At 34.3% G+C, this 12,922-nt stretch overlaps 1 protein-coding gene across 1 annotated transcript; it reads left to right on the plus strand.

Annotated features, from left to right (window-relative positions):
• The first annotated feature begins 276 nt into the window (after window positions 1–276).
• Window positions 277–7,087, plus strand: LOC110582007 (beta-defensin 110-like). Its single transcript, XM_021691936.1, has 2 exons — window positions 277–304; window positions 6,954–7,087. The coding sequence occupies exons 1-2, from the start codon at window positions 277–279 to the stop codon at window positions 7,085–7,087; spliced, it is 162 nt and encodes a 53-aa protein (XP_021547611.1).
• Window positions 7,088–12,922: the final 5,835 nt, after the last annotated feature.

Here is a 12,922-nt window from a genome sequence, read left to right on the forward strand (position 1 = left end):
GCATCAGGCTCCCTGCTCCTCCAGGAGCCTGCTTCTCCCTCTCTTTCTGCCTGCCACTCTCCCTGCTTGTGCGTGCTCTCTCTCTCTGTCAAATAAATAAAATCTTTTTTTAAAAAAGAATACAGTATATAATACATATAGCATATAAAATATATGTTAATTGACTTTATATTATCCATAAGGCTTCCAGTCAACAGTAGGCTATATGTAAAGTTTTGGGGGAGTAAGAAATTATATGTGTATTTTCTACTGTGTGGGGAAGTGGAGTGGCCGTCAATGCCTCTAAGACCTGCGTTTTTCAAGGGTAACTGTAGTTAGCTCTAAAGAGCTGAAAGTTTTACATTTTTTCTCTCCTTTGGCCCAGAACTGAAATTTCCATGACACTGTGTATTTTCCTTCAGTTTTAGTTTTCTATGAGTCTGGATTAACAGCAACTCTGATGAAATAGACACCATCAAGCATTGGGTATTTTTGTTGTTAATAGCTCAATACACACCTGAATCAGTTAAAAGCATTCTGTTGAAATGGTCTATCACCATCAAATTCCAGCATGGGACTAGGAGCAGACGATACCACACACTCAAATCCACTCCATTTCAGGATTTATTTTATGTCAATGTCCTTGGGCAAGAACAAAATTTAATTCCAAAATAGTAATTTATTTATTCAGACATTTGACTAATGGTCTTGCTTCTTCCCAGGTATGATGTTATGTGTTGGGGATATGAAAATAAAAAATTACAGCTCCTGTCTGAAGGAACTGATATTTATTGATTACAAACTGAGTTTTAAGTAACTATTCAATTTGATAGAGCTAACAAATGGGTAAGACATGGGATCTTCCCCCAAGAGCAATGTCAATTCATAACACTGACAATATGTTAGACACTGCATTCCACACCCCCCCTCTCATTTATTTACCAATTCATTAAATTCTCCTTGAGAAGCGACTATGTGAAGCCATAATGTAATAAGATTGGGACACATCAATAAACAAAACAGACAATATTTCTTATTTTTGTGGAGCCCATATTCTAGAGGTAGAGATAAATTCAAGTAGTAAACATAATAAATAAGCAAATTTATGTTAGAAGATGATAAATCAGAGTTAAAGGACCCAAAAATGAAATTTTAAATAGGATTTTTCAGGAGGCCCTTATTGAGAAGGTAACACTTGAGCAAAAAATTGACAGAGGCCAAGAAACATCCTGGGAGCTCACATGAAATTTGTGGGGAATTTCTGTGAAGGGGGCTGGAGAACAGTGAGTCTGGAGGAGAGTCCTGAGTGAGCTTGTCTGAAAGGAAATGTGTTGGCAGATTACCCAGAATTTTTTAGGAATGAGAAGGGATCTTGTCCTCTATTCTGAGAGAAATCCAGTGGGTTTTAACCAGAGGAAAAACATGATTTGAATTTCATTTAAAAAAAAACTCTCTGAAATGCTTTCAGGAATTAGAAGATATTAATGTAATATAAGTAATACATTATGGTAGTTCAGTCCAGGGTGCTAACAATAAAAACAATGAGGAATGGTAGGATTCTGGGTATGTTAAAGGTAAAATTAGTCAGATTTCATGAGATTTTTTTTTTCCTTTAAGCTACTTTCTAATCTGCTTCATTCTATTCTTCACCAAACTTCTTGAAAAACAGCCTAGATTTATAGTCTCCACTCTCTTCGCTGATACATTCACCCACCTGTCAATTAACTGAAAATCTTACTAATGTGATCAGTGTTTTCCTAAAAACAAACCCAAAGTCCTCTTTTAACTCTTTATCTAGTGGACTTTGGCGCACTGCTAGAATTTGTCACTGTTTTGACAATTGTCTGACAATTATTTGATGGTCTTTAAATGCAGTGACCTCTAGTACTTTGTCCCTGAATCCCTTCTCTTCTTGTTTTATATGCCTTCCTGAGATTATCTTGTTCACTGTAGTGACTTCTGCTATCAACAAATATTTTTTCTCAAATCTTCCCAAACCACAAAGCTGTATTTATTTCTAATTATGGAACTTACTTATCTGGATGGTTTCCAAATTCTTTAATCCTGATATGTCCAAAATAGAGTTCATCTTACTCACAAAGGCTAAAGTCTGCGCCCCCCACTTTTATTCTCTGTTTCACTAATTGTTAACATCAGCTGCACAGCATCAAGGGCTAAAACACTCATCACTGCTCTGCTTCCTAGTACTCTTCTCCCAAATCCAAAAGTTACCAAAGTGGGCTGCTTCTAATTCACAAATAACTCCCAAGCTCACTTTCTCCTCTTTATTTGAAATCCATTAACTTGATTATCTTTCTCATTATTTCTTACTTAGAATGTCCTAATAACATTTACATAGCCTCTCTCCTGCAAAATTTTCTCTAATCCCTTCCTTAAAGGGAAGATGGCACTTAACATTTCCATAGTTTCACCACACTCCATTTATGAGAATATTCAGCTCCTCAGCAATAGAGGTCTTTTGACACCTGAGCCCAATTTACCTTCCCTGTGTTTTCTGAAGTCTGTGTCCATATCCATATCACTTCATTCCAAACACACACACACACACACACACACACACACACACACACACACACGGCTTACAAGTGCTTCCCCTCAATTCCTAGAAAATATGCCATTGACTTTTCAAGGTGCAACTAAAACTCACCTCTTCAGTGAAATGGTTGAACGTACAATTGTTTGGAGTCCAACATGACTAACTTTGAAGCCTGCCCAACCCCTTCTACTCCCTCTGAAACCTTGTGCAGAGTTCTTTACTTCAGTTGTTCTTATGAGTGAAATGAGAATGGTTATACCTATCTGATAAGGTTATTAGAACATTAAATTAGATAACGAATACTACTTGCTTAGTAAGGAACCTGAAACCTAATGGGCACTTAATAAAGCATAGCCCTTTTTTTTTTTAAAGATTTTATTTATTTATTTGAGGGAAAGAGAGTGTGTGTGCACATGAGCAGGGGAGAGGGAGAAGCAAGCTCTCTGCTGAGCAAGGAGTCCGATGTGGGACTCAATCCCAGGACCCTGAGATCATGACCTGAGCCAAAAGCAGACGCTTAACTGACTGAGCCACCCAGGCATCCCTAGAGCATAGCTTTTAATAATGGTTGTGGTAGTAGTAATAGTAAAATAGAGTTTTCCAGTGTACGGCTCTTTATTTTATGCTTTGAGAACATTTTATTCATCTCTCAGGATTGTCTTTACAGGTGAATTGTACCATTTCTATGCCCTCATTTCCCAAAACATATTGGTTTACTCTTGGGGGTGATGAGCTTAATTATTTTATTCATTTTTGCATCTACATCCAGTACAGGGCCAAGTACAAATAGTTGCTTATTTAAATTTGTGTGTATGAATCACAAGAGAAGGTATTCTCTTCATATAATAGTGAAAGTGACGAAAAATCAGTGATTTAATAAAGGTTTTCTTTTAAAGCTGACACAAATCTATAAACAACTCATATTAATGATAATAAAACCTACTATACTAATTGTGGGCTATAGGACATTTTATTATCTGTTATCTCATGTGATTGCCACATAACCCTCTGAGGTAGACATGATTCAACACAATTTACAGTTGAAGAAATCAGTACAGGGGTTAAGTCATTTGCTCATTTAGGACATAACTGATGGAGAGATTGTAGTAAAGTCCAGAGAGTTTTCCAGTATAAAACACCAATTAAATATCGCTCTCTGATACCATACTCTTTCACTCAATCATTTTGTCAGGCATTTATACATTTATTGAGCATGTACATTTCAGGCATCTTACTACATGCTGAAATAAATCAGTGAACAAGGCAAACAGTGGACCTGACCTAATGTAGCTTTAAGACTAGAGGTTTGTGTTCTCACTATAACAAGCCATACATGCTAATAACACTGCTTCATTTGGGGTCAGTTTTAAGTATAAATCCAGATGGAAAGTCAAAACAAAGGCTACGAGAGTAACCTGATTTTGAAGGCTTATTCATTTTTTTAACATTATAAGAGAAGTTTACATATTTTATCCCATTATAATTTTAAAGTTTTACAAAAACCTCAGTTTCATGAGGAAACTGAAATCGGGTGGACTAAATCATTTATCCAATATATCAAACCTAATAAACACAGTATGCACGCTTGAAACATCATACTATCTGATTCTGAAAGATCACACCCTTTCAAACATGCTATAGAAACTGCCAGCTGACCCATGGCCTTGCTCCTACCTTGATTTCAACTTGGACCCAGTAAGAGTAGACATCATCCAAAATACCTCCTCCTCCTTTCAAGTCAGCCTTTCTATTTGCATCACAAGTTAACAGAAATGTCATTTTCAGAGAAGTTATTTGCTAGGAGATGGGGAAATATACGCCAGACATTTTTCCTGGGAGGAGGACCGCCCTTCCCCCCATCAGAGCTTGGGAAAACTAACATTTAACCAACTGCATGGAGGCCACTGAGCTTTTTTTTTTTTTTTTAATTGTTTCCTAACAGAGTTGTCCCTATTCATGTGTATGCAGGGCTTGTTACAGGTTGCTGTCTACAATAGACCTACACCATATTTGTAGCACTTCACTCTTGTCCAGATTCTCAGAAACCTGTCTAAAATATATATCTCTTGTAGGTCCTTCAATTAGTGTTTACATATCTCTCTTTTCATGAAAATCAGTAATCACAGACCATTTCTCCAGTGTTGTGTAAAATGTGCAGAGGTATTACAGATAAAAGAGATGCTATGCATCCTTCCTCCAAACAGTCATTCATTTTTATTTTTTTGTGGTTTATATTAACTAGTTTCAACCACCTCACATAAATACGCACTCATGGATGATATTTGTATAACATTGTACAGTTTATAACATAACCAATTTTCACAACACTATTTACATACTTTATCCCATTATAACTTTTACAATTTTCACATGACATAGCTGACTCTAAAATGATATATTATTTGCAAACAACTATGAGTGATAGAATCAATTTTGTAATACAAGCTTTTTATTTCCAGGTCATATAGTTCTATAGATTTTTTCATGATTTAAAACATTTTTACTCTTTAAAATAATAAGTAAAAACAACATTAGTATATTTTAATGTTGTAAATGATCACTATACATCCATATTTTCTCTTTTCTGAATTTAACATATCTTAAAAGTCAACATGGATTTTATGGGTGGGCAAGATATTAGAGTCTCAGGAACATTGACTAGCTTAAAAAGTACATATCCCAGCAAAAGTTTAAAAAAAAAAAAAAGGAAAATGCAACATGGATCACATTTCTCTACTTTTCATTATATCAAATATAGCTCTGAAATAACTTTAGATTTCTTTATTTTTTGATGCTAATGCAAGTATCTTTAATTAATATTAATTTATAATTTATTTATTTATTTTTCTTTTGCTCAGTTAGCCAGCATATAGTACATCATTGGTTTTTGATGTAGTGTTCAACGATTCATTAGTTTTCACCAAAATTTGCTGGTGAGCAGGGATTCTGTCATCGTGAATTACCTTCCCATTCCCAAAGGACATACATATATTTACATGGCAAAACCCTCCTGACAATCTCTTTCATTTTATGCTTAGCTTCCTTTTCTTTTCTACTAACTTTATTAACAACAATAAAGTTAGTCCATTTGAAGTCTTCTCTACATTCTCTACATTGGAAGTTTCTGACTAGTTCTCAACCAAATGTTTAGAGAATACCAGGTACTCAGACACCTGCCACATGGAAATGAAACACCATTCTGAATTTCATTTAGGTTCTGTGCAGGCATTTAGGTTCTATGAGTTAACATGTAATTTTAATCTAAATTCAATTCAATTTATTCTCTAAATTTTAATGAAATTATTTTGCTTTATTTTTCCTGACACGTGTAAAATTTAATATTCAAAATATATTTGTGATAGCTATGCTTATTATATTCTATCATGCAGATAGATGGAATGAGGAATCCAAGATAAGTAAATACTATGATAAAATTTGGGGTGGGGGTAATAAGACTGACTTCCAAGTCTCTTTTCTAAAGGCATTAGTTGCAGTAAAATTGAATCATTAAAAAAAATAAAATCCTAAGTAACCAAAATATTTGCTTCCATTTTAATATATGAACCCAAAGCTATGAATTTGGAATCTCAGGCCATCCTTCTTTGCATTGTGTTAGATGACTCACTAGAAGACTAACATGGGGATCCTCTTTTTACTAAATACTTAATGTACAACAAAACTGTGTTTCCTGAGCATATCTTATGTGGTTTTGTTTCCTCAATAAATTACTCTATCAGTATTTTCATGCTTACTGTACTATAATTATCAGGATATACTGGGTAGGAGATAACAGAGAATCAGAAGAAATCATTACTATCATATAAGGTTTATATTTTGGCTACAAGAATAAAAGTATCATAAAAAATGTTTAAGAAAAATACATATATTAAGTACTAAGTTATGTTATTCATTCATTATTACCGTAGACTGGTGAAAGGGACATATTCATTTGCTCTAATATAATAAAAGAAAATTTCAGTTACGAGTAAGATCTGGAATGGAGAAGAAAGCATTGAGCAAATAATACTGTGAAGAGGTAATCAGACTAAGTTTAAAAAATTGAAAACACCTGAAAATAAAAATTATAGGTTTTTAAAAAACTACAGATGTCATCTTAATGAAAGCATGAGAGAGTAAATCTGGTCTTAATAAAGTAAAAAAAGAAGATGGGAAGGCAAGAACCTTCAGGAGCCAGCTAAAGTTCAGTACCGATGTGAATTGTAAGATAAGTACATACACATTTGTGCAAGGAAAATGTTTGTAGCTCGGTCACTTTCTGTACCAACTGCTAAATTGTGTCATAAAACTGCCTGACACACCGGACTGTCCATCACCCACACACTTCTCCTTCCCTAAGTAAGAAGACCCCCAAGTAAAAAATTAGATTGATGGCTTTACATGTCTTTTTTGATTGCAGCCAGAAGTAACTTGAAGCCCAAGTATAGATTTCAGAGATGTGAAAGAGTGAAAGGAATGTGTAAAACATTTTGTGATGATGATGAATATGATTACGGATACTGCATTAAATGGAGAAATCAGTGTTGCATATAAACTCTGGAAAACAGAAGTACAATTGAGTATTGAAGACTGGAACAGAGATGCATCTTATTGACTCAAGGGTGGGTAAAAAGAAAACACAATGTTTAACAGAAATATTAACTTTTATATCCTCAGTACCACTGTTTATATAAATAAAAATAATTTAGTTTCTATTCTGTCTATTCATTGCCCACTTTCTTTGTATTTCAGATGGATAAACATATTCATTAAACAAGGGATCAGACTCTAATTGTCCTTATAATGTCATTATGGCTATGTTGCCATCCAGACATTAATGCTACTCATCTGAATTGCTCTGTTTCCTCCTCCTATATATATGGGACTTTACTGCCAGTTTTACTACGAGAATCATGGTTATCTTCGTACTTGCTTTATTCCACATCAAAATCTCTCCAAAACATAATTTTAATTCTTTCTTAAAAGAAAATGCATGTTTTCTCTCTTTCAAATGTGAAGCCTTCCAATCTTGGCTCACCTACTAACCTTTTTGTATGCATTTAACCAGTTCCTATAAGATGACAATTTGAGATGACACAGTTTAATAGCCCTCTCAGTAGGGCAATGAAATCCTATTCATGGCTCTGCAAAGGGATAAATGATAAGGTCTAAGAGAGAGAGAGAGCTTCTTTTGCCCAGGAAATCATTTATTCAAATAAAATTCCGCAGTGAAGCTCAGTAATAGCTGTTCTTGTTCCAGCAATTTAGGACTATGTTCAGCCAGCTCAATCAGCTTCTCCCAAAGAATGTGTCCTATTGAGAGAATCTTTAATTTTGTTGGAGAAGGAATTGGAATGGGAAAGCAATGTAGAGTCTTATGGAGGGAAGCTCAGTAAGCTGATGAGTGAACCTGACCAACTACTCAGAACACCAATCTCTGAGGTCCACCATGACATCTAGCAGGATTATCATTCTTTTGAATCATTAAAAGAAATAAAATCCTAAGTAACCAAAACTATTATCATAGTTTTGTCTAAGAGGGCAATGTGAGAGAGATGTTAGAGAATTTCAGTTTTCAAAAGCAGCTCGTGCAGCTGATACACATGGCTAACTCGGGAAGTGTCACGGTGAGCCTAGGAAAGATGAAGACACCCGTGTGGTAGCAAAAATGAGGACTCCCCTGGCCACCCTGAAGACTATATTTTACCCTACAGATCTTCACTGAGGAGAAGGTGGCTTTTGTATTTCCAAAAATTGTGCTGCTGTGGGGGCCAGGGATGAGAAGGTGGCATTTAGTTTAACCAAAAGTTGTTATTGTTACATTACACCCATGTGCTTAAAACGGTTTAGGCTATTCTACCTGAAATATTTAAGTTATATTGTATACATATATTGATACATATCAATGCATAATATGACTTCATTTCATTAAGACACAATGTTTCTGTACTGATATGCCTAGAAAAATAGCATTGTCTTTGTGAAAGTGCAGTATTCTCTCTGACTCCTAGTTCTTTGAAGATACCACTAACAAAGAATTGAACTATCCTCATACTTAGCAAGCCCCAAGAGGTAAGAATTCTCTGTTCCTTCATTTTAAAAACACATGATATGAGAAGGAATGTCTTTTAATCCTTTTCTACTAAGAAATTTTCTAGTGTGAAGATTTTTTTTCCCTTTTTAAAAAAAAAAAAAGCATTCTGTTCTATAAGGTCAGAATTCCATGAGGTAATATAGACATGTTTATATAAATATTTATACTTCCAAATTGTGGAAGTAATTACTTTGTATCTTGAATGATAATATTCTAGGCATCAAAGGATCATTAGATTAATCCCATTACTACCACTCATCAACAGTCATCTATATTTTAATCTTGCTGGACACTCTAGTTAGTTGGAAAAATTTGATATAATTTTTAGCACATATACTTAACCATGTTGATAGCTTACGGTTAGAAAAAGATCAATTTACCTGTTCTTTTTGTTTATTATTGCTTTATTGCCAGTGGACTATTTCCTGCTAAGAGGAATACTAATTTAGTATTCTCTTTTGTGATACTTCAGGGATATCATGTCCATTAATGATTTCTTTGAGTATCATTTGTACTACCTTTCTAATGGTAAGTGAAACTGATTCTGTGAATGCTGAATGTAATACCTCATAGAACTATTTCTTAATGAGAGTTCTTCATCTAGGGGATATGTCTCCAGATTGGTCATGTTACCAAGTATGCACTGTTTAAGTACTGTACATAAATACAAGTGTTTAAGTAATTTTTTATTTGATTTTTACTGCAGTTCATGACCTATACTTCTTAATATGTGCCCTTATATACCACCAACCTCTTGAAAAATCTCTGGTATATGCTCAATTAATAAGAGCATATACCAGAGATTATTATCAATTAATAATAATAATCTCTGTTAAATGAGATTTTGCCAGAGATGTATTGATTTTCCTCCTGTCAGCTGATCCTGAATTCTTTTTTTTTTAACTGATTCAAATTCCTTACATTTGATGATGAAGTCCTATCTTTTAGTTTTTATTTTATAGGTTACAAATTTGTTGTAAAGAATCCTTAAGATTTTTCATTACTTTGAATCTCGCTTCCCTAACCTGTAATGTAGAGGAGTTTATTCTCCAAGTATCCTCTTATGTTTAATTACTTATTTATCACTCTGTGATTTTCTTTTTAATGTTACTGTATTGCAAAGGTTAGCAAACTACAGCCCATGGGTCAAACCGAGTCCTCCTCCTTGTATGGCCTATGAGTAAAGGCTAGTATTTACCAATGATATTGTAATTGATTTGATGACATGAACTACTAACTTCTAACATCAATTAAGCAAAATGTTTAATTAATGTAATCCTTATTATTAGATCTGTATTCCCCTAAAAATATTATATGCAATCATTCTATCTATTGAATTTTTGTCAGTTAAAATTTATGGAAAATTGTTTTCTCTCTTCTATTCAAGTTCCTACAAAATATCCTTGATTTTGCATCTTGGCCAGCAAAGGCTCAAATATTTGCCCTTTACAGAATACATTTGCTGGTCTCTATACAGAAAAGAATCAGTAAAATTTCCAGGTGCAATTTGTGGTCTGTGGAGGATCTGTTTTAGCATTACCTGAGAACATGCTAGACATGCTAATTTTGGGGGGACTGAATCAGAAACTCTGGAGATGGGAGCCAGCCATATGTGTTTAACCTGTCCTCAACTTGATTATAATGCACAGAAAAAATTTGCTAACCTTTGCCTAGAAATGTTCTTAACTGTTGAATTTTGAAGCAAAATCATGATCCTTTAATGTTTTAATTAACTTGTATCAAACTTCAAGACCCCTTGACATTACCGATAAAATATTGTCCAGTAGGAGAAGAAAGATGCCAGGTAACATATCTTTCTTTGGAGAGGATATGGGCAAAAGGAAAATGTAGAGAGAAATTTTAGATAAGGAAATTATAATTCTGTCTCTCATTGTTTATAGTTTGTCAATAGGTGTTGCTTGACCTAAACTAAGTAAAAATAAACTAAATCAGTATGTCATTTTTTTCTACTTTTTCTACTTTTTTCTACATTTGATATCATTATGCTTTAGACACAGATTATGTATAGTTGTGTTGAAATGGCAGTGCTGATTTTCTTGCTGCTTCAAAGGATGATATAATGGTCAACCAAAGGAATGTGATCAAGATAGCTTTCCCCTCAGCTTTGACTAAACTTCAGATGGATTTCTTCCAGACTAGAGGCCCCTGACCTCACTTTTCTTACTGAATTTACTTTAGAAAACTTACAATTATAAATTCTTTCTCTGTTCCTTTGAAATATATGTAAATCTTCTCCCAGCCTCTCCTCAGTATTACCAGAAATGTCTTTCTCAAGGACCTGAGAACCATCCCTTTGAAATATACATTTCAAAGGACATAACACTCCTGTCACTCAGTCTCTGTGAGAGGCTAAAAGCCTAACTTCAATGGGTGCCAGTTATCAAATACAGATGGCCTAATCACAGAGGAAAGCACTGGCAAACTCTGGGATAACTTGCTGTGCTCAAGGTAGCTCAGTGATCAAACTCCTCACCCCTTGTCATCCCCCCGTGCTTTTCTATTTGATCACACCAGACCCTAAGAACCTTCCTGCATTTGGTTTCATTGAAATTGAGTTCACTTTCTCTCCATTATTGCAATAGTCTTCAATAAAGTCTTCCTTGGCTGTTTAACTTTGTCTAGTGTGACTTTTACTTTGTCAAATAAAATGACAAAAATTTGAATTCTGGGTTTGAAGGATTTGCTTAGGAAATACCCTCCCCAATATTGAGAGAAGATATTAGCTAGAGAATTTTCCTTTTTTGGTAGAATGCTATATATACCATATGAGTTACACATATAAATGCTGTGAGAAGACAAAAGAGATTATAACTTTTCTTAGAGTAGTCAGGGAAGACTTTTGAGAGGAGGTGATATTTGAGGGCAAGGAGCACTACATGTGTTTCAATTATCAGGTATCCCGAGAGTCTGGCACAGAGATTGACCAAGGGTAGACACTTGATACCTTTTTATAGAAAGAGTGAATTGATAGCTGGATGCATATATAAATAATGAAGATCCAGAGACCCTATCTTGAGGAGTACTCATATTGAAAAGCATAACATGGAAGGGAAGAAGACAGGAAGTTTTCAAATAGTTAGAACTGAAATAAAGTCAGAATTAGGAAAGGCATTTTCAGGAGGAGTGGTCATTCATAATGCCAAATAATATAGACTATCTTGGAAGGTGTGGTGTTTTGGATAAAGTAGGCATATAGTTATATACATCATTTTAAAACTCTACTTAAAAAGCGGTTAAAATTCAACATGAGAGCATAAATGCTAACACTAAGAAAAAAAACTTATGTTTTGGACAATCCTCTAACTGATTTCTTTGCTTGTCTTTTCCCAGGCTAGTTGTCCTCTATCACTGACACATATCTGCAAAATGTCTCCTGAAGAATATTAGAAGCACAGGTTCTTTTGGTCTTTCTGTATTTTTTTAAATGCTTTATGTCATATTTTTGATGCTATTGAGCTTCTTTTGCTTTTTAAACTTCCATTGACCATTATGTTATTGGATTTTTGGTATTTATGTTTTTAAATTTCTTAGTGGCAGTAACTTCTCTATGTCTAGACTGGAAATTTAAGTTTTCATGTGTTTTTAAATTTTTTTAACATCTTTATTGAAGTATAATTAACATCAAATAAAATGTCTATGTTTAAATGTTCTCATATATGGAAAAGCACATGAGTATCATTTCTGTCTCTTTCCCTCATATGTAAAATGAGGACAATGATTCCTTTTACCTAAATTTTTTAGGTAAAATTTATTTACTTGTTACATTTGTAACAAGTTCTTTAGTGCTGTGTCCGTGCTATACTTCCCCCTTTGGGGGAATTTCTCCCAGGATTCTTGTTTCAGGATTTAATCAGGGGTCAACACTTTCTTACAATTCTTGCTTTTTAACCATGGTAATATTAAAAGTTCAACATCTGATCACTGTGGTCCAATCAGTTTTTACCTGGGATTATTAACACCTTTTCTATTCAAACTTCCATAATAAAGTGAGTTTGGTGCTTCTACTAACAAAATAACCCTCCCATTCCCCAACTCTCTGATAGGCTAGAAGACCAATGTGAAGCCAATATGGAGAGAAATAGATATGAGAATTACTGGGAAAGATTACTGTGAGTGAGTCCCATTACAGTCTTTCCTAATGCAAGTCCCACATTTGGCTTTCCTCTTTTGTTTGGTTCAGCTGGTTTTGTACGAGATCCATTAAAGTTTACATTTATACATTAATACTTAAGCTACTTTGAGTTGGATGTCTGTGACTGTCAAATAAAACCTAT

The sequence above is a fragment of the Neomonachus schauinslandi genome, chromosome 8 (assembly GCF_002201575.2).
Source record: "Neomonachus schauinslandi chromosome 8, ASM220157v2, whole genome shotgun sequence".
Lineage (NCBI taxonomy): Eukaryota > Metazoa > Chordata > Mammalia > Carnivora > Phocidae > Neomonachus > Neomonachus schauinslandi.